At 43.0% G+C, this 23069-nt stretch overlaps 1 protein-coding gene across 5 annotated transcripts in view; it reads left to right on the plus strand.

The window, feature by feature from the left end:
- DHRS7B (dehydrogenase/reductase 7B) overlaps positions 1-23069 on the plus strand; it is a 51624-nt gene that overhangs the window by 7213 nt on the left and 21342 nt on the right. For 2 of the 5 annotated variants that reach the window (XM_033089605.1, XM_033089606.1), the window contains one exon: positions 19913-20091. In XM_033089605.1, the coding sequence (XP_032945496.1) occupies positions 19913-20091 (179 nt within the window). Of the gene's footprint in view, positions 1-14381; positions 14513-16830; positions 16975-19912; positions 20092-23069 lie in introns of all 5 variants that reach the window. The other 3 variants (XM_033089602.1, XM_033089603.1, XM_033089604.1) reach the window with 3 other exon arrangements.

Raw genomic sequence — 23069 nt, forward strand, 5'->3', positions numbered from 1 at the left:
AGGTAGTAATTGTTACTAATATTTTTTTTCCACAATAGCCATATATGGTAACAGGCTAAATATTACTTTTTTTAGTATACTTTCAAATCTGTGTAATAATGTTTCACTCAATTAATTGTCACGTATGTTAGAAAAAGTTACAACACAGGCAAAAGATTAGTTATTATTAATATTAATATTAGACATAAAAATGTACTTCTGGTTTGAGGAGTTGGCATATAGATAGTACTTTCTACTACATTCAAAGGAATGAAGGATTGTGACATTAGATCTCATAGCATTCCGTAATATATAAAAAGCACCTGAAAGCAGCACATTCCTTCTTTTCCTATCAATTGTCAGGTCTTTACAGAGAATGAGTTTTTCGTCCCATCTTAACCTGGAGATTTACAAATGATGACAAACAGTCGTTCTTACATACCTGTGTGTGTGCACCTCCAAGGGCCCGATTCGTACTTCCACAAAAGATTTGCAGTTTTTTTGCTGGCTGCTGACACTTTGGCATAGCAGTTGAGGCCCTGAAGTCCTAGTTCCTGAAAACGAGGAGATAGATGGACTGTGAGGGACCCAAAGGTGTTAAAGGTGTTCAGTTTGTTCATTTCTCATGCTCTTTGTTCATCATTCATTCAACATGTATTGAACATCCACTTTGTGCCCTGCACAGGAAACATAGAGATGAATCAAGCAGCTTTTCTTAGGCCACCAGAGAGAGACGATGTGTCACAGATCAAGGGCAACAAAGTATTCTAGGAGCTCTGGCAGGAGGTACTAGATAATGCTGGGCTTTCTCCTTGATCTTGTGGTAGAATATTGTATTGTGTTGAAGCATCTCAATTAATGAAAAGGGAAAAAAAGAGAGGTCACTTTATTATTCATCGGTGGATAAGGAAAGAAAGAAAGTTAAACTAGTTAATTTGTCCATCCATTAGTGCTGGGCACATTGAGAAAGAAGATTGATGTATTCGTTTTCTTTGTTTCTTCTCTTTACTCTTTCTGACATTACCTACCATGTTTTCAGATAGATAACCCAGCAATGGTAGTGATGATTGCTGTCATTTATCTGGGCCACATACAAGGCTTCTCAACATGCATAAGTCATCTGATTCTTCCTGCAACTGTGTAAGGCAGATATTAGACATATTTTACAGATGAGGAAACTGGTTGAAATATTAAGTAACTTGTCCAAAAACACTCACCTGGTGTTGATAAAAGTAAACTGGCATCTTAGGATGCTTGACCATGGAGTTGGGAGGACTATGGGTGGAGCTGGGCCCCCTTGTTGACTCTCTAGTTAAACTTCTTGTTAAACTTTGTGGTAATTTCGGGGGGAGGGATGCTAATAAATAGAGTAGCCATCTTGGAATCGAGGTTATTATTCTTCATGTGGGCAGCTGGCTGGATCCCGGGGTTGGAGCTGTGCGTTCTTTTTCTTTTCCCGAATAAACTGTTCTTTTGGTGGATTTTCAGGAGAGCTGTTTTTGCCAGTCGACAGTGTGGTTATTGGTATTTGAAGCAAGGTCTGCCTGGTTCTGCAGTTTGTTATACCAATAAACAGTTGAAATTATCATTCACACCTGTCATTTATATCTCAATAGAAAAAATGGTAGCTGGCAACTTGATCTTAGTCAAAAAGCAAGATACTTAAAGAGAGATTACTTAGTGGAAAAGACACTGAATTGTAAGAAACAAAATTTGGTGGTTTTGTATTGTGTCAGAAGGAAGATGTGGTTAAACAACTGTAGGTCCTGGATAAAGTTAGAATATGTGAATTCTTACAAGAAGAAGAAAGTTTTGCAGTGATTACAATCTCCCCCCCTCCCAACTTGAAATTAAGGATAATTGCTTTTTTTCTCTCAACATTTTTAATTTAAGTCAGCACAGATATGTATGACCTATAACAATTGATCGGGTAGACTCAACCCACGTCTGGCTGTGATTGCAGAGACCCAAAATGACTATTGTAATTTTTTAAACAATTAAAAGAAATATTTTTGACACACACACAAAAAGACCCACCTATATGTTTGTCTATAACAAATCCCCTTTAAATGTAAAGACAAGTAGATTAAAGGGATGGAGAAAGATATACCATGTTAACACTGATCAAATGAAAGCAGTAGTAGCTATATTAATTTCAGACAGAGCAGACTTCAGAGTAAGGAGAGTGATCAGGAATAAAGAGGGGCGTTATTACATAATGATAAAGGGGTCAATACACCAAGAAGACATAATAACAGTGTCAAGAGACATGAGGCAAAAACTAATAGAACTACAGAGAGAAATAGATGAATCCATATAATTGGAGACTTCAACACTTCTCTGTCATAAATGGACAGGTCTAGCAGGCAGAAAGAAAATCAAAGAGGACAAAGAGGAAAGCAGATGATTATACGGAGGAGTCATGAGTGACGTAGTCTGACAGGAGACTCAAATCCGTGTGTTCAGGAGGAGCTGGACATTGTTGGAGCAGGAAGGTGAGGAGCCATTCAGAGCAGAGGGTGAAGAGGAAGGGGATTTTGCTGATGACAGACCAAGAGGATCACAGGGTTTCAGAATAAAGGGAGGGGTGGGAGATGGGGTCTGAAAAGGGAGTGTACGGGGTGGTTTGGGGTTTGGGAGCCATGGGAGGTCTCAGGAGATCTGGACTTCCTGTGGTGACTGACAGGGATCAAGTGCATGATGAGATTGGGACCAGGCCGAGGGGGTGGTAGGTTGGGCATTGGGGTAGGGGTGGGGATGGAGGGCCTTGCTGGGAGCTTCCACTGGACTGCTGCTGACAGAGGCTGGAGGAAAGGTGGTTACTTCTGACTGTGGATGCAGGTTGGCAGGTGGCCTTGTCACCCCCATGGTGGCTCATTCTCTCTGGATAGACTAGAGATCTTCAGGGTCTTCAAACTTTAGTACCCATTAAAATCAGCAGAGAAGGGTATTAAGAGTCCATATTCCGAGGTCTCGCCCTTTATGGTATTGTCAATTTCAAAGGCCTGCACTTGAGGCCCTTGATCTAAGGTTTAACAGGTGCTTCTTCTAATGCAGGTAGTGACTGGACTACAAAGAGTAATGTGGCTCTGAGTCAGCCTGTGTATAAAATATATCAGGAAGCCAGGCCTGGAAAGTCCGGTGACTTACTCTGCAGTCACCTGGCCTCAGGTCCCTGAAGGGTGCAGATCAAGACCCCACCCACCGTGCTGCCCCATGTAGATGCCACTGTAACTTGGCATTGGTCAGTTTGTTTCTCTTAGTGTCCTAGTTAGGGCATTTATTAGCTAATTTTATTTTACAATGTTGATATTTCTAGTATAGCAAATTATTTACTCTCCCAACCTAATTTTAGCAAAGTTGAGCATGAAGGTGAAATTATAGAAATTCTTAAAGATGCACAAAGTAGAATAGTACAGCGAAGCCCCATATGCCCATTACCCAATGTCAACAGCCACTAGCCTTTTGCCATACCGGAAGAAGAGAAGCATATCTTTCTTTTATAAATGTATGACTTAGAAATTTGATTTTGAAATTGGCATCCTTTCACCGCTTTCTGTGGCTAAGCTTATTAATGCTTATATGACCAGCAAAAAAGCTTTGTTATGTAACTGTGTGTGTTGACTTTCTAGTTTAAATGCAATTTTCAAAGATAGCTCTTAGGCTATTACACTCTGACAATGAATATAGTGAATGAATAAAAGACATTTTCAATTTATTGTATTTTTTTTTTATATAGACTCTGGAATTTGGTAAATCTTTTTCAAAAATAAAACTGAAAAGGCTCAGAGAGAAATAGGGGGGAAATCATGTATGGAGAAGTGGGAAATCTGCTACCGCTGGGTGAACTAGACTGATCGGCTGCTGCTGTGGGCCTGTCCTGACAAGACATCGCTGTGTCCTCAGGGAGATATTTGCTAGGACGCTGGGAAAATAAACTGATTGGGCACTTACTGTGCTATTTTTAAATGAAAGCTTAGAAGTTGGCAATGGAAAAACCCTCTCAGGTTATTATGCTTTCTTTCTCCTTTAGTCCTTCCAGTCTGAAATTCCTTCTGCGTGTTTTCTGGCATTAAAGTCAGTGCGCTACAAGTTTTAAGTGGCGTTTAAAAAACTGTTTCAGAGTACGTGCCATTTCCTAGTTAAATTTCACAATAATGTTTTTCAGGTCTAAAAATAACTTGGAATTCAGGGTGACCGATCCATCATCCCAAATAAATTATAGTAAGGCTGTAATTTAGACAATATCCACTGTAAGAGAGAGACAGTGGATAGAGGCAGGTGATTTATCCAAATTCATGAGGAAACCAAGTAGCAATTTGTTAGAATTCAAAATTACCTGATTTCAACCATGACCCTGCTTAAAATTAGACAGTATTTAATATTTAATTCTTTGTGTGAATGACATACATTTTTTTCATTGTGATAAAATATACTTAACATAAACTTTATCATCTTAACCATTTTTAAGTGTACAATTTAGTGGTGTTAAATACATTCATAATTTTGTGCCACCGTCACTGTCTGGCTCCAGAACTCTTCATCTTTCAGAATGTGAACTCTATACCCATTAAGAAATAAGTCCCCGTTCCCCTCGACCCCTACCCCAATGCCTGGCAACCCCATTCTGCTTTCTATCTCTGGATTTGACTACTCTACATACCTCATATAAGTGGCTTCCTACAGTATTTGTACTTTTGTGACTTATTTCCCGTAGCGTGTCTTCAAGTTTCATCCATATTGTAGCATGTTGCAGAATTTCCTTCCTTTTTAAGAGGAAACTGTTTAATGTCATTTCATTTCACCCTTAAGGACTCCAATGAGCATTTTTTGCAGGGTGGATCTAGTGATAACAAAGTCTCACAGCTCTTGTTTATCTGGGAATGTCTTAATTTCTCTCCCACCTCTTTTACTGAGGTATAGCTGACATAATATATTAATTTCAGGTGTACAACATAATGATTTGGTATTTGTATACACTGCAAAATGATACCAAAATACGTCTAGTTAACATCTGTCATCATATGTAGTTATGAAATATTTTTTCTTGAAAAGAGAACTTTTAAGACTTACTCTCCTAGCAAATTTTAATTATGCAATACAGTATTAACTGTAGTCACCATGCTGTATATTACATCCTCAGAACTTACTTGTTTTATAACTGGAAGTTGGTACCTTTTGACTGCCTTCACCCATTTTGCCCACCACTCACTGCCTACCTCTGGCAACCTTGCTTTTGTTTTGTTTGTTTTTAGATTCCACATATGGGGGTACCAAAAAAATGTATACAAGTGGACACTTTGTTCAAGCAGTAGTTCTCCATGATCAGAAGTGTCTGGACACTGATAGTAACCACTTTGAGCACCTCTTGTAATTGCAGAAGTCAAACGTGACTTGTATTCATCTTTTGCTATCAGTACATATTGAGTATTACAATTTTAATACAGTTTTCCTTTCTTAAAATGTGTATACATTTTTTTGGCACCCTCTGTTTAAATGAGGTTATACACTATTTGTCTTTCTCTAACTTATTTCACCTACATAATGCTCCTGAGGTCCATCCATGTTGTCACAAATGGCAAATTTTATTCTTTTTTATTGCTGAGTAATGCTCCATAGTATATATACATGCCACATTTTCTTTCTTCACCCATCAATTAAACCTAGGTTGCTGCCATGTCTTGGCTGTTGTAAATAACGCAGCAGTGAACATGGGGGTGCAAATAGCTTTTTGAGTTAGTGTTTTTGTTTTCTTTGGATAACTACCCAAAAGTGGAATTGCTAGATCATATGCTGGTTCTATTTTTAATTTTTTGAGGAACCTTCATACTGATTTCCATACTGGCTGCACCAATTTATATTCCCACTGAGAGTGCACAAGTGTTCTCTTTTCTCCACATCCTGTCCAACGCTTGTTATTTTTTGTCTTTTTGATAATGGCAATTCTAACAGGTAACAGCTATTCTAACAGCCATTTAACAGGTGTGATAATCTCATTGTCGTTTTAATTTGCATACCCCTGATAATGAGTGATGTTGGCCATCTCTGGGTCTTCTTTGGAAAAAAGTCTATTTCGTTCCCCTCCCCATTTTTAAATCTGGTTGTTTGAGGTATTTTGTGTAAGTTCCTTATATATTTTGGATACTAATCCTTTATCAGATACATGATTTGCAAATATTTTCTCCCATTCAGTAGGTTACCTTTCATTTTGTTGGTGATTTCCTTTGCTGTGCAGAAGCTTTTAGTTTGATGTAGTCCCACTTATTTATTTTTGTTTTTATTGCTTTTGCTTTCGGTGTCAAATCCAAAAAAATCATCACCTTGACCTATGTCAAGTAGCTTACTGCCTTTTTGTATATGGTGTAAGGTAGTGATCCAGTTTCATTTTTTTTGTAGTTTTCCCAAAACCATTGAAGAGACTGTCATTCCCTGATTAAATATTCTTACCTCCTTTGTTGTACATTAATGGACCATGGGCTTATTTCTGGGCTCTCTATTCTGTTCCATTGGTCTATGTTTGTTTTATGACAATGCCATACTGTTTTGATAACTATAGCTTTGTAATGTAGTTTGAACATTTTATTTCCAAGATTGCTTTGGCTGCTCAGGGTCTTTTTTGGTTCCATACATATTTTAGGATTGTTTGTTGTAGTTCAGTGAAACAATGCCACTGACATTTTGATAGGGTTGGCAATGAATCTGTAGATTACTTTGGGTAGTATGAACATTTTATCAATATTTATTCTTCCAATTTGTGTTCAGGTCTTTCACCTTGGTTAAATTTATTCTTAAGTATTTTATTCTTTTTTGATGGGATTGTTTTATTATTTCTCTTTCTGATAATTCATTATTAGTATATAGAAAGACAACAGATTTACTGTTTTTCTGTCCTGCAACTTTACTGAATTCACTTATTTTAACAGTTTTTTGGTGGAATCTTTAAGGTTTTCTATATATAATATGTGATCTGCAAATAGTGACAGTTTTACTTCTTCCTTTCCAATTTGGGGCCTTTTATTTCTTTTTCTTGCCTAATTGCTCTGGCTAAGACTTCCAACACTATATTGAATGAAAGTGGTGAGAGTGGGCATCCTTGTCTTGTTCCTGATCTTAGAAGAAAAGGTTTCAGCTGTTCACCATTAAGTATGATGTTAGCTGTGGGCTTGTCATGTACGACCTTTATTATGTTGATGTATGTTCCCTCCATATCCAATATGTTGAGAGTTTTTATCATAAATGAATGTTAAATTTTGTCAAATGCTGTCTCTGCATCTATTAAGATGATGTGATTTTTATCCTTCATTTTCTTAACATGGTATATCACATTGATTTGCAGATGTTGAATCATCCTTGCATCCCTAGGATAAATGTCACCTGATCATGGTGCATGATTCTTATACATGTTGATGAATTTGGTTTGCTAATATTTGTTCAGGATTTTTGCATCTGTGTTGATCAGGGATATTGGCCTGTAATTTTCTTTTCTTGTGGCAATCTTGCCTGGTTTTGGTGTTAGGGTAATGCTGCCCTTGTAAAACGAGTTCGGAAGCATTCCCTCCTTTTCTATGTTTTGGAAGAGTTTGAGAAAGTTTGGTCTTAAATCTTCTTTGACTATCTTGGTAGAATTCACCAGTGAAGCTGTCCAGTCCTGGACTTTTGTTTGTTGGGAGATTTTTGATTAGACTCAATCTTTTTAGTAGTATTTGGTCTGTTCAGATTTTCTATTTCTTCAAGTTTCAGTCCTGGTAGATTGTGTGTTTCTGGGAATTTATCCATTTGTTCTAGGTTATCAAATTTGTTAGTATAGAATTGTTAATAGTTGTCCTTTGTTTCTGTGATATCAGTTGTAATGTCTCCTCTTTCATTTCTGATATTATTTATCTGAGTCCTCTCTCTTATTCTTTGGCAAGTCTATCTAAACAATTTTGTTTATCTTATCAAAGAACCAGCTTTTAGTTACTTTGATCTTTTCTGTTGTCTTTTTGTCTATATTGGATTTATGCCTACTCTGATCTTTATTTTCTTCCTTCTACTACCTTTAGGCTTTATCTGTCTTTCTTTTTTTAGATCCTTGCAGAGTAAAGTTAGTTTGTTTATTTGAGACTTTTCTTGTTTCTTAAGGTAGGCATTTACCGCTATGAACTTCCTTCTTAGAACTGATTTTGCTGTGTATTCCATACATTTTGGTATGTTGTTTTTCCATTCTTGTTTATTTCAAGGTATTTTTTTATTTCTCTTTTGATTTCTTCTTTGAGCCATTAATTGTTCAGTGGCATGTTGTTTAATTTCCACATATTTGTGTATTTTTCAGTTTTCTTCTTACAATTGATTTCTAGTTTTTTACCATTGTGGTAGGAAAATTTGCTTGATATGATTTCAGTCTTCTTAAATATTACTAACACTTGTTTTTTAGCCTAACAAATATATCTTGGAGAATGTTCCATGTGCACTCGAGAAGAATGTGTATTCTCTTACTTTTGGATGGAATGTTCTGCACACATCTGCTAAGTGTGTTTAGTCTAATGTATCACTTAAGGCCAGTGTTTCCTTATTGATTTTCTGTCTAGATGACCTATCTATTGCTGTACGCATGGTGTTAAGGTCCATGAAATCACTAAAGGGTGATTTCTCCCTTTAGTTTGTTAATATTTGCTTTATTTATTTAGGTGGCCTTATGTTGGGTGTATAAATAATTACAAATGTTATATCCACTTGCTGGATCCTTTATCGTTATGTAATGCCTTCCTCTGTCTCTTATTATAGTCTTTATTTTAAAGTATGTTTGTGTGATGTAAGTATAGCTACCCCAGTTTTGTTTTGTTTTGTTTCTATTTACATGGAATATCTTTTCCTGTCCTTTCACTTTCAGTCTGTGTCTGCCCTTACATCTGAAGTGGATGTCTTGTAGGTTAGCATATAGATGGGTCTCATTTTTTATCCATTTAGCCATTCTGTCTTTTGATTGGAGAATTTAGTCCAATTACATTTAAAGTAATTATTGATAGGTGTGTAGTTATTGCCATGTTTTAATTGATTTCTGGCTGTTTTTGTAATTCTTTGTTTTTTCTTCTCTTGCAGTTGGATGACTTTCTTTAGTGGTTTGGTTTGCTTAGATTCCTTTCTCCGTATCTTCTGTGTATCTACTACAGGATTTTGCTATGTTGTTCCATTAAGTTTGCATATAACAACTTATACCTGCTGGCCACCACAGCCAGGCCTTGTAAAGTTGTCCCCTCATGGCAGCCACACAAATTGAGGTGCTAGACAGTGTATAAGCTCTTTTGTGGGAGATATTGGCAAGCTGGAGTGAGGCAGAGGGAGAGTGCACAGACTGCATCCACCAGCCTCTGTTGTCTGCGAGTACTTCCATAGGCCACTAGATTGTATCAAACCAGAAGTCTGCCCTTCACTGCAAAGCTCCGGGACCAAGAAACAGGCCTCTTTCACAGAAAGACTGGGGGTGTGTTTCAGTCTCCTCTCTGTACAATGCTCAGGGGGTGTCCCTCCTATTGCTGCTGTTGCACAGGGCCCAGGAACACAGACTCCCCTGGTCTCCAGAGCCAGGCAATCAAGCACTGTCCCCTAGATAGCAGTGGCAAAAAAGTGGGGCACCAGACGTGTGAAGAGGCTACTTTCCAGTACATACTGGTGCTGTAAAGCCATCAGAGGGTGAGTGTGAAGGTGACACCAGCCGGGGATACCAAGGCAAGAGGGGGAGTATAATAATGGTGCCTGCTGAATAAAGAGGGAAATTTGGCCCCTCACCAGCTAGAGCAAGGCAGAGGGAAAATGCAAAAATGGTGCCTACCTGTCTCCATCTTCAGAGAGTATTCCAGCAAGCTCCTAGAGGTGTGTGTTAAGTTAGATGCCCTGCCCCTCAGGATGGCACTTTAAAATAAGCAAATGAGCCTCTTTCACTTAAAGTCTGTGCTATATTGGCTACCCTGAGCTGGGTCTCAGGGGGGGTAAGTCCAAGTGCGGGCCCTTCAAGAGTCATTTCTCAGGTTGCTACCTACAGTCTTGTGGATCTTGTATACGCAGGGCCCAAGAAACCTTTGGTTTATAAAGGTAAATGTTTGGGGAACTTTTCTCTCAGGTACAGGTCTTAACAGTTGGGGTGCCCAATGTGTGCTTCGGAACCTTCATTCCTCAGGGAGAAGCTCTTGGCTTTGAGTTCCCTCCTAAGTATGGGTTGCTGTTCTAGGGGGAAAGAGGATGCAGTTTTTGGCGAGATTGTGTCCCAGCCTTTCCCATCTACTTCAGTGTGGTTTTCTTCTTGGTGTTCAATATGTAGTTATCACTCAGCCGGCCTTTAGGTTTTTATTAGAGGAAATTGTTTCATATGTAGCTGTAGACTTGTGGGTTCATGGGAGGAGGTGAGTTCAGGATCTTCCTATGTCACCATCATCTCTCCTTCACTTTTGAAGGTCGTTTTTTGCCAGATATAGGTTTCTTGCTTGATGGGATTTTGTTGTTGTTGTTGTAGTTAATTTTAGTATTTTGAATATATCAGCCCATTGCCTTCTAACTTCCAGAATTTGTGATAAGTCTGTTTATAGTGTAAACCAAAGGTCATTGTCACCAATTCAACGCCAACAGGAGTCCCCAATTTGGAATGCAGTGATGGGGGAGAGAATTCATTCAGTGCAAACAGCTCAACTGTGACGTGGCTTGGCTGTGGAACAGCCCAGGTGAAGTGGCCCTGGTGTTACAGCTCCAGCATTACAGCTCTGCTCCAGTTGGGCAAGACAGCTCCACTCTGGTCCAGTATTACACCTCCAGCCACAAGAAACGCTGTCTTCAGTGGAATATGAAAGTGCACTTCCCAAGCCAGAGGGGCGCTAACTTATACAGAGAGAAGTCCCCACTCCTGGTCCCTGATTGGTCTTTTCTCATACAAATGAAGACTCTAAATCTTGGATTGGACCAAAAAGCACTGTCCTGATTGGTCAGAATGGAGCCGCTCTGATTGGTCAGTGAAGATGCTAATGAGGATATAACAGTGCATCTCCAATTGGACAGGGAAAGTCTCAGTCCCATTGGTGAAAGTATGATTCCAGGAACTCCTTTAAAAGGGTTGGTTCAGATGGCAGGAACACAGTGCAGACAGGCAACTCAGTGCAGGCTTCTCCCTGAAGAATGTTTAGCAATGGCTGCTAGGCTCTGTTTTTAAATTCAAGCCCAGTTAGCCACCAGGAGCCCTTCTTAACAGATACATTCATTCTCAGGGCCAACAGTAGTCTCATTGAGATCTCTTGTATGTGATGACTCACTTCTCTTGCGGCTTTCAAGATTCTGTCTTTGCCTTTAGAAAGTTTGATTATAAAATGTCTCTGTATGGGTCTCTCTGAATTCATGTTACCTGGAGTTCATTGAGTTTCTTAGGTGTTTATTTCAAAGCTGGGAAGTTTTCAGCTGCTGTTACTTCAAAGATTCTCTCTGCAACTTTCCCTTTTCTCTTTTTGAGACTTGTACAATACTTAATGTTGGTTTGCCTTATGTGTCCCACAGGTCCCTTGCATTCTGTTTATTTTTCTTCAGTCTTTTTTCCTTAGATTCAATAATTTCCATTGTCCTATCTTTAAGTACACTGTTCTTTCTTCTGCCTGCTCAATTCTGCCTTTGAATTCCTCTAGTATATCTTTCATTTCAGTTATTGTACTTTTCAGCTCCAGTATTTTCTTTTGATTTCGTTTTAGGTTTTCTGTCTCATTATCGGTATTTCCTTTTTTTTTTTTTTTTTTACATTAATTTCTTGACTTTCTATTTTTTGAGCATCTTTAGACAGCTGTTTTATACTTTTGTCTAGTAGATCCACCTTCAGGTCTTTTTCAAAGATAATTTCTGTTGGTTTATTTTTCCTTTGAATGGGCCATACTTTCTTGTTTCTTTATATACTTTTTGATTATTTTGTTGAAAACTGGACATTTAAATCTAATAATGTGGTGAACCTGGAAATCAGATTCTTTCCATCCCCTAGCATTTGCTTTTTTTCCCCCTGTTATTGTCCTTATTTATTGTTTTTGATTTTTGTAGGCTGTCCCTGTGCCAAGGATCAGGTTGGTGTATAAACTTAAGTTCTTCTCAGGTCTTTTCTCAGCCTGAGAAAAGTGCCTTTCCATGTGTGGTCACTTTCAATTTTCTTCAAACATTTAGTTGTTTTTGAACGTCTTACTCTTTAATTACTGGCTCCCAATAGGGAAAAAGAGAAAAATGAAGGGAAGCTAAAATGATGCTGGCCCTTTAAATACCCTGGAAGTCACTTCAGGAGTGGTGGCTTGCAACAATGGGGGAAGGTATACCACAACAATGGCTGGCAGCTTCTTTGTCTGCATCTCTGTGAAAAGAAGCAGCAATCAGAAATTAGAGCACAGATCCCCAATATTTGGAGGACAGGGTCCTCTTTTTCCACACTCCTTCCTGTAGGCTGTGTGCAGGTTGCTCCAGGTTCTGGTATACAGCTCCTTGGCACCGGATGAGCCATCATAGCTGCTGCTGTGCTAACGGTTGAGATTGATTGAAATTAACCACAATTTGCCATCGAAGCCTCCTGGAATTTGCAAGCCTTCATTAGACTCGGAGTTCCAAAATAGCTGTGCAGATAGATTGTGCCAGTGTAATTGTTGTCTAAGTGGGGAGACAGATTCCTAGCCTTTCCTACTTCACCGTCTCCCTGGAATCCTTCAAATGGACAGTTTCTTTGTTTATCTTTTCTATTGTTGGTCTCTTTCATTGGAATGCCGTCTCCATGAGGACAGTGATTTATTTCCTGTTTTGTTTACTACACCTCAGAGCCTTGAACAGTTGACACATGGGTCCTCAGTAACTATTTGTCGAATGAATCTGTACTACGAATAGCAGATGTAGTGGGTAATTGTGCCCAATCTGGAATATGAATATCGTGAGTTACTGTGTTTCATTCTTAAGTTTATGGAACTGATGTCTGTGCACAGCTCTTGTTAGGTACTCTGGTTTGAGCTCTAGCAGTTTCTTTTAAACACACTGGATTCCTGGTTTCATATTTACATTGGCACCTTGTCTGTCTTGTTGATGTTATTGTACGTAATTTTTTAAGGTAATAATCTTAGACTCAGGAGTCACAAACTGGCAGCTGCCCCTGGGCCAGGTTGTGTGTTCTGTGGCCAGCACAGTGGTTTGAATTGTTTGGACTTTGAATTAAAGCCTCAGGTGAGGCCTGTCCTTTAGACAGGCCACCACTCTGTGGTTTTATAATTGTTTCTTTCATTATCACAATTATAGTCATTTAATTTTTGTGTTTCTTTGTTTATTATCAGTTTCCCCGTCTAGGCTGTGAGCTATGTGAGGTCAGGAACCATGTCTACTTCGTTCATCACCATACGTCCCAATCCCAATGCAGTGTCTGCTGCTCGATGGCTCATGATACATAGTCGAGTGGATGAGCAGGTGACCAGGACCTGAAATGACCCACCGTATATGCGGTGTGCATGTAAAGTCATAAGTGTGGTCTTTTTACCAAACATACTTTAACATGAATGGCCCTTCAAGCTGCCAGGTTGGCATCCATTGCTCAGTTCATTTCTGAAATCCTTTCTGGAAACTGCTTTTTTTCAGTTAGTTTCTGAGTCAGCTGCACATTTGTTAGGATGCTAGTGTTTACAAAGGTCTTTCCTATGTGGTTTCTCGTCGGAATAGTCATCCCCATTTTGAAATTTAGAACACTTAGTTACAGATAGAGAGTCAATTCGCCCACGTCACCCAGCAAGTGCATGGCAGGTGGCCTTGAACACAGCTCCCCAGTGCCAGCTTGGTGCCTTTCCTGCTTCACCCCCACAATGAGCGCCTTGTTTGGTTTCTGCGCAGGGGCCTGGGCCTCCTGTGTGTTATCTAGAGAAGAGGGCGATAACACTGGCATCTTCTATTAATACCAGTAATACCAAACTCATTTTATAAAGCACGTTAGAAACTCACAATTTAAATCAAGGCATCTAGGTAGCTACCCTAAGTGCTGGGTTTTCGTTTGGTTTGGTTTTGAGGAGACTTCTGGTTTCCAATTATAAGTGCTGTTTTTAAAAACTGAAGCAAGACTTTGACTCGTAATGAAGGTTAGCTTCCAGCGCTATGTCCTGTGTGGGTAGCCGGCACGGCAGCATCCAGAGCGGTGCTTGGCTGCTCTCTTCCCACCCTCCTTGGCTGGGGCTGCTGTGCAGAGTGTGCTCAGTGTCTTACTAGAGAGCAGTACTTGCTTCAGTGCAGTTGCTCTTCCCAGGACTGGACGTTCAGGAGCCTGGCCTGAAATATTCTCCAGCCTTCCTTTTGGTTTTATTTTTGCTATTGCCAACCTGTATTCCTTTAAACTGGGGGACCTAAGGCTGGCATCCCAGAATACAACCTACAGGCCACTCATCTGTGGCTTGTTCCAGCGTTCCAGGGAGGGCCTGCTGACAGGAAGTCCTCTGGTCTCTCGTCTAAGTCACTCACCCTGGGGGAAAAGACCAGAGAAGAAAGACACTGGCACCAGGACCCGCCACTGGCACAGTAGCTGCCACCTGAGGTAGGAGATTGTTCTTTTTTTCCACAGAGACAGCCTTAGCCACTGCTTCTCCTGTGCTTATACCAAAAAAAAACCAGTTTTACTCTGCTTTTACTTTCTGAAAATAGATACTTATTTTCAGAAATGGGTCATAAGTTTGACCCATAGCTTAATAGATCAGCTGTTTCAAACTGGCTGCCGGTTATGAAATCTAAGAGTGGTGTAGATGTGGGGGTGGGATCCTAACTGTTCTTGGTGATACTGAGCCACTCCCAGCCGTCTGATTTCAGCGCCCTGCCTTCCAATTGGACAACCTCTCTGCCCTTTAGCCTGATTTTCTTGTGTGTAACATGGCAAATTATTTCATGACTAATCCTTCTTACAAACCTGAAATCATCATTAGTTTTTAATTTTGGAGGGTTTTCAGATCCCCTCCTTTGATTTCCCAATGTGGCTGTCAGTGGTTTGATCTCTGTGTGGTTTCTAAGTAGATTCCAACAATCTGTTTTTATTGATGGTTCATTTTTAAATTTTTTATAATTGATTGAGAGAAGAAAGGAATCTTAGGAACAGATTCTATCCGTGAAATGTAATGTAGAATTTGGCTAAAGGCTAAGGAATGGAATAAATGACATAAAAGGTGATATTTCTGCTCAGTTGATTTCTTGGTAATAATCTTGTTTTTAGATTAAGGTTCTGAAAGCCCTTTTAAAGAACTTCTCCATGAAAAACAAGGGAGCAGCTGAATTCTCAAGTCACAGTAAGAACATGAAGTTTGTGGCTGCCCCAGGCTCCAGTAACATTCACCTGTGAAAGGACTTTTTTCCTTTACACTCTTTTAACTTAGATCTGTAGCCCCGTAGTCTTGCTATATGACACCATAGCAGATGGGCGTAGTCTGTGAATGCCTGAGCTCTCTAAGTTCCTCACAGTGGGTGTGGCTCAGAGTGTCACGCGTCAGGTCACATCCCTGTCAGTTGAGAGAGTGGCTGTGAATGTGAGGGTGTCTGTTAGGCCATATGTAACCTGTCGTTCCTATGCTAGGGGGCCATCTCACCTTCTGCCTTTCTGACCTCTCTCCCTGCCTGGCTGTGAATGTGAGGGTGTCTGTTAGGCCATATGTAACCTGTCGTTCCTATGCTAGGGGGCCATCTCACCTTCTGCCTTTCTGACCTCTCTCCCTGCCTGGCTGTGAATGTGAGTGTGTCTGTTAGGCCATATGTAACCTGTCGTTCCTATGCTAGGGGGCCATCTCACCTTCTGCCTTTCTGACCTCTCTCCCTGCCTGGCTGTGAATGTGAGTGTGTCTGTTAGGCCATATGTAACCTGTCGTTCCTATGCTAGGGGGCCATCTCACCTTCTGCCTTTCTGACCTCTCTCCCTGCCTGGCTGTGAATGTGAGGGTGTCTGTTAGGCCATATGTAACCTGTCGTTCCTATGCTAGGGGGCCATCTCACCTTCTGCCTTTCTGACCTCTCTCCCTGCCTGGCTGTGAATGTGAGTGTGTCTGTTAGGCCATATGTAACCTGTCGTTCCTATGCTAGGGGGCCATCTCACCTTCTGCCTTTCTGACCTCTCTCCCTGCCTCATGTACCTGTCCTGCTTCCCACTGTGGCTCCCAAGTGGTGCTGGGCCGACTCTGTCCCTTCTTTCTACGAGCTAATCTCCAAATGCTGGAAATCACAAGCAAGATTCCCCTACTCCATTTTTATACCATCTGTCTTAGCTTCCCAGTTATATTGGAAACTAGTGGTTTGGTACAAAATACAAAATTTACAAACATATTAAAGTCCTTATATGCCATTTTCAGAGAAAACAGGCCTCCTTTGGACTTGCTTTATGTAGGAGATGTATTTCCTAATCTGGACTGGCCAGTCCTATTTTGGAGGTGTCCATTTTGCTTGAAGGCCCCCACTCACCACAGCAAGGCAATGGGGCTGAGTTATCTCTATGTCTAGCTCTCCTGGCCATCCTGGCTGCCAAGGGTGACACAGGAAGGAGTTGACACTGCTGTCTCTCAGAGCCCAGGGAGGCCCAGCAGCCAACGGGCCCATCGGTGCAGCCACAAGCACTTCAAAGTGGAATAAAAGTTGGGAGGTCTTTATGAATTTAAAAAACTCCCAGAAAGAGTTGGGATTGCCAATGTGACCAGCTTCACTTGGTCAGGAAAGTTACCCCGAAATTGAACCTGATTCTCAAATATATGGTTTGCTCTGGAGTGTCTTTTCCCACCATCGTCATCCTGAGTTAGGGAAAGTCGGTGCTGATTTCTAATTTCCTTTGCATTCTGATTCTGTAATGACTTCCGGACTGAGTACAGATGTGCACTCTCCCCACAGAAAGCTGGCCCTTGGGCTGAGGATGGATCTCATTAACTTGGTGCCATATTTGCCTCGGGCAAAGTGGTCCCCAGGGCCAGGAGACCAAGATTGGCATGCAGTGTTGTGTCAGGTGCACAAGGAATCCCAGAAGTGTACAAGACGGTAGTTTTCTCTCTTTCCTTCATGTCATAAATTGGTGGCTTGGGTTTTAAATAGGTGCATGACAATGCAGTTTGTTAGGAGCTTTAATTGTCTTCCAGTGGGGAGCCTTGCTGCGTGGGTTTATTTTTATCTTACTCCTCCCTGGGTGTGGAAAAATGGTAGAAGAGACTTTTCGGCATTTGTCTGCTCCCTTCTTGCTGTGTTGGCCTCAGTGACTGTTACTGTAGCCACGTTTTCTGATACCAACTTTGGGCTATAGGATCCTGACTTCTGAAAAAGTTGGGGGTTTTCCCCCATTTGTTAATTTAATTAAACTAAAAGTATGGATGTATACAAATTTAAAACTACAGTGAACTATATGTTGAATGAGTTTCCTCTATTTGGAAGAAACAAGTTTTCATACACTTGGACTCTTTCAGACAGCCTTGGAAATCTAATCTCTATGAAACCAATTCCTGGGCCTCAGTTCGTTGGGTTGTGAGGATGCTGATGGCAGCCACATTTACTGAGCACTTACCCTGCACCAGGGACCGTGCACACATTCCTTGTACTAATTCATCTGACCTCATAACAAACCTGCGAGGTGGGTATTCACATACCCTTTTTACAGATGAGGATACTGAAGCCCAAAGCGGTGAGGTCCCTTAACCCAGGCTGCTAAGTGGCTGAACCTGGATGTGAACCCAGACAGACTGGCCTGAGGGTCCATCCTCGTAACCCCTGCATGTTGTCACCTTGCTGCAGTTAGTTTGTATTTTCCAGGTCATCTCTGAAAGCTCTGAATTTCAGGAGGCAATAGGCTGAGTATTGGTGCCAGACTCCCCTGCCTCCCTGCCTTCGGTGGGGTTCTGGCTCAGCCCCAGGTGATAGGTCTGAAACGGACAGACTCCATGGGCCTGTGGTCCGGAGGAATGTGCAGAGTTTCCACCCAGCTGAGCTGATGGAGTTCTGGGCCCTGCTGTCCTTTTTGTGAGGCGTGTCCCTGCCACCATGGTCATCCTAGGCATTGGCCGGTCCCCAGGTGATTCTGGCCTGGGCAGGGTGGGCCACTTTGGGACCTGCCTGGTACAAGGATCTTGGATCACAGTGGGGGAAGCTCTTCGTAAACAGCCATCCTGCTGAGTTTCCCCCTCCCCCCTAGTCCCAACCCCAGTTGTTACATAACAGTTCTGAGCCAGAATTACCTTGGGGCCTGCCTGTGTTTTCTGTAATTGTTATAATTTTCTGGTGTAGTTACACCAACAAACTGGTAATCATTCCTGCTCCACTAGTAGTTACTCCTCCTGCCCCAGGAAACACCTGCGTACCCTGCTGTTCTTCAGGGGCTGGGGGCCCTGTGAAGACCCCCAGGCAGCACCCACACACCCATGGAATGGTAGAGATGCTGTACCTGCTGTAAGCCAAATTTGTGAGGACTTCCCAGGTGCCAGACAAAGGATCCTTGGGTCGTGCTGTGTCCCCTGGGACTCATCCTGGCTGGTAGGCCAACACCTGGCCTGAGCTTCCTGTTGCGGCAGAGGATTAGGACCTGCGTGAAGAGCCTGACACTTTAGAAACCACTTTAATTACAGTTCAACCACATGTAGCCTTTGCACAATGCAGGGAGAGAGGGAAGTGTATCCACTTAGCAGACAGTAGCTGGGGTTTTTTCAGAAGTCAGTTAAGGTGGGCCCGGTGAGTGAGGTGGTTGGAGCGCGCACTGCTAAGCGCAGTGGCTGGTTCGACTCCCACATGGGCCAGTACATACAGTTATGGCGCGAACAACAGCTCTCCGTGGAGCTGGGCTGCCGTGAGCAGCCGGGGGGGGGCTCATGGGGAGCAGTCACTTTTACAGATGTTTGTTCCGAGCATGTTGTTGATTTTTTTTTTATAGTGAATGCGAATTTAGGTGTATTTGGAAAAGCTCATACAACATTAAACTAAATGCCAAACGAGTTGAGTCCTGGAGGTGGACAGTACGTGGGCCTTTGTGTAATAGACTCCGGCCCACTGTCAAGTGGCCTTATAGGGTGTTTCTTTCAAAGTGACAGCCATGGCATTGCTCCTCACTGGCTCGCCCTGGACCTTTATTTAAGCCTGTGTCTCCCTCCCCTCTTAGCTGTTAGCTCTGGGCATAGGAGCATGGGTGAGTGATGAGGAACGGCGAGTCTTGCAGGAGTAAGGAAGTGAGAGGCAGTTGTGGAAGGAATGGGTATGTTTCCTAAGAATTGACTGCACCCTGTTGCATAAATACTCATGGGGCCTCCTGCTTTCACCTGCTGACGGCAGCTCACCAGTGAATGTTGAGTGACAACATGCTTCAGTGCACTGCAGGGCAACCCGCCTAACAGCCGGCGTCGGTCCCCGGGCTTGGCAAATTCCCTTCAGGTGTCCGCGGGGCCTGTGGCCGGGAGTACCTTTGTGGGCCGTGGTGGATACCATCCAGGGGCTGCCCCACCCAGAAACATCCATCTGCTCAGGGAGGAGTATAAGGATTGATACGGTTTTCTTTTTTCCTTTTTTAAAAAAATTTTCTAGTTTCATAAATACCCGGGAATTGAACATGATAATGGGTATTACTTAAGTTCCTCCAAACAGGGCCCTGAAGGAGAATCAGGTGAGTACTAATATGCTAGTGCCTCGCCAGGTAACTAACTGGTAACAGTAACACTCACCAGCTAGCTGGGTCCTAAGCTACACGACTATCTCAGCTTGCCCTGGGTCACTGCACACCTCGGAGAGGCACCGTGAGGCCTGTGGCTTTGCTGCCCGTGCATGTCAGTGCAGAGTGAGAGGAAGTAAGTTCCGCAGTGCTAAATATTCCGCATGACGTACAGAGCCTGCAGAGACTTGATGGGCTCAGAGCTGGAGGCTGCACGAGAGACATCTGGGGGCCAGAGGGTTGGCAAGCTTCTGGAGTGCTCCTGTTTTGTCACTGACTTGGTTTGGGTTCTTCCAGGAAGAGTCTGCTGAAGCTGAGGATCATGGACTTCCTCACCTCCACGGCCATCCTGCCCCTGCTGTTCGGCTGTGTGGGAGTCTTCAGCCTCCTCAAGCTGCTGCAGCGCATGCGCATGCGGGCCTACCTACAGAACGCCGTGGTGGTCATCACGGGCGCCACCTCAGGCCTGGGGCGAGGTGGGTCCTTGCAGCAGTGCTGTTGGGTCTGGGGATGTGGGCCAGGCCAGAGGAGCCGTTCAGCCGCACAGGGACCACCAGGCTGGGTGACTTAGGAACAAGATATGTCACTGTCCTTGGCCCAGTTGGGAAAAGCAAGAGCTTAATGCAGTGTTGGGAAGCAAAAGGCAGGGAGGAAGATCACGGCAAACTGGATACTGCATGTTCCATCTGAGGGGGCAGCTTTACTCAGCTCCAGCTGGTTGTTCAAATGGGGATTTTTATGTGAAGGCTCCCAGTTTTCAAATATGGACCACTGAGTACCTCTGTGAGGGCTGAGCAAAGCATGCCTTTTCCTGGATTCAGCCAGCATCTTTGGTTTATGGCCTTGGTGTCACCTTCTCCACGCCTTCCCCTCACCAGGCCATGCCTCCCCCTGTACCCGGGGCACAGCTGTGGCAGGGCTGGAAACAGAATAAGTGATGCCTCGGCTAACCAGCTTGTCCAGTTTAGTTCCACTCTAATTCGGTGAACACGCTGAGCTTCTAGGTCCCAGGACTCGTATGCTGGACACAGCTCTGCAGTCAGTCCCTTTCTCCCCTCCCCCACTGCCTTATACAAATGAGTTTGTAGCTCTGCCATCATTTCCCTCACCCCAAAATATGCCCCTTTGGCATATTAATTATTTTGAATTAAAGTTACTTAAGAAACAACCAGTGTAAGAAGACATTCTGACCTTCCTTTGTCTCCCTGAAAACAGGAAGTAAATCTCCCCTGTGAAAGGTACCTTCCCTGTACCAGGAGGTAGAAAGCATCCTTATAAGAGATGGGGAATTCAAGGTCAAGGAGGCTGTATAAACCAGCCTTGTTACTTCTTCACCAATTTATTACCGAAAGCCTGAACCCCTTTGTCTTGTCAAATCTTCACAAATTTATTGTTTCTTCTAAAAGGTGTAAAAGCTGCCTACTTTGGTCACTTAGAGCCTCCTATTTTGGGGGGCTCCCATGCACACAAAATTAATTTTTATTCACCTGTTAATCTGTCTTACATTAATTTAATGATTAGACCAACCATAGAGCCTAGAAGGGAAGAAGGGAAGTCTTCCTCTCCTCCAGCAGAGTGGACAGAGGGATGTGGCATGGAGCCTCCTGCCTTCTCTCTCAGTTACTGCACACACACCACACCCCACCAGTGGGATCCACACTCGGGCTCAGTTCCATGGAAGGAGGCCGAGAGGGGCCCTGAATTGGGGCAAACCCACCATTGCTGCATCTTTTGGTTGGAGATAGTACAGCCAGCGCTGCTGCAGCATCTCCCATGTGCTGGGACAAACAGATGGAAGACAGGGTCCTGTCCCTCCGGGAGTTCCCGGTCTGATGGAGAGGGGCAAGGACTTATCTCAGTACATTGCCATTTCCGTCCTGGTTGTTCCCAGCCGGGCCTCATAGAGGGAAGGCACATTCATATGTGCTTCCTGGCGCTTTATATCATTCAATTCTTACAGCTAAGATTCAGAGAAGGTATGACTTGACCTAGGTAGGACTTCTAGCCAGAAAGTACAAAGCCAAGTTTCAACCCTACATCTTTCTGACACCAGAAGTCAGTCTTGTGTCACCTGAGGGGGAAAGGGCTAGGGGAAAGGATGGCTGGGCATTGCAGACAGGCCCACAGCTGGGAGCAGCACAGGTGTGCAGGGGACGGTAAGCGCTTGGGTGTTGCAGGAACACAAAGGAGCAGATGGGGCCCTGCGTGCAGGCTACGTGGCTTGCAGTCGGCCTGGGAAGGCTTTGGGAAGCACGCAGTCATCTGTATGCCACCATGATGCCTGATGAGGTCTCCGGGGGTGAACCCTGGGTCTGTTAGTAGATAGCCAGACCTGCATGGGGACAGCTGCCTCCAGGCCCTGTGCCACAGTTGGTCCTCTGACCTTACTCAGATACTATATATAGGGTAGTCAGCAGCTGCTTCTCTTAATCTCAGAGAGAAACACTCTTTTAAGTCTTTGAGAGTTGGCTGCAATGGAAAGGTGTGGAGTTGCAGGTGCTCCGGTATGGGGACATTTGAGAAGGACACTGTTCTCTTCATCATTCTACATTTCCTCTTCCGGACACCAAGACTATGAAAAGAATAGAAAATGTAATTGGAAAAAGATAAAACCTGCTTATATATATTATATTATGTCAGCCATTTCCTGATTTCCACACCACTCTGCTCATGTTATGCCCCTTTAACATCTTAGAGACAGGACTCCATATTTCTCTTTTCCTTCCAGCCGGATAAAATAGGAACAGATCGTTACCACGCTATCTCAGGTACCAACACCCGCTGTTGGTGACTGCTAGGGAGTCGCTGCTCCTTAGCTTCCGAGAGGAGGAAGACCTTGTGTCGCCTTTGGTGGCTCTGCCCATTGTGTTAGCCACTCGGGAAGTTTGAGTTATGTGACGAGTTTTCAGACAGCTTTCTGTGTTTCTCCTATCTTGTCTCCTGATTTGTATATTTAAGTTACATGAACTTGTCCTTGTGAAACAGTCATAGGATGATCTGGATGCTTACTGTAGCCAGCCTAAGCCCATGAACAGTGATCTTGGTTTCGAAGCCAGGAGTGTGGCGGCACAGGAGAGTCACCTGGCACCCCTCGCTGAGTGGTACCTGAGGACTCTTCCTTTTTCCCTGGATCCTCCTGCCTCCCTGTATCAGCTTTTTCAAGAAATGAAAATGCAGTCCTTCTAATCTGCTATTTTCTTTTGTGTCACTCCTACACAAACTTTCATTTCCTCCCTTTTTGGCTCTGCTACGAAGCAGAGCTTAAGCAGAATGTAGGTGACCATTTTTCAGAAGCTGTTTATACACCAGCCTGCCGCCCCCTCACCTTTGGTTCTGCATGTCTGCACCTTTTGATGGCACCTCACAGAATGTCCATCGTGCTGGTCAGGACAGGACGAATGGGATGAGAAGCTGACAGGACCAGAAATTCCTAATCTTCGGGAATGATTCAGTA

This window comes from Rhinolophus ferrumequinum, chromosome 21 (genome assembly GCF_004115265.2).
Source record: "Rhinolophus ferrumequinum isolate MPI-CBG mRhiFer1 chromosome 21, mRhiFer1_v1.p, whole genome shotgun sequence".
Classification (NCBI taxonomy): Eukaryota; Metazoa; Chordata; class Mammalia; order Chiroptera; family Rhinolophidae; genus Rhinolophus; species Rhinolophus ferrumequinum.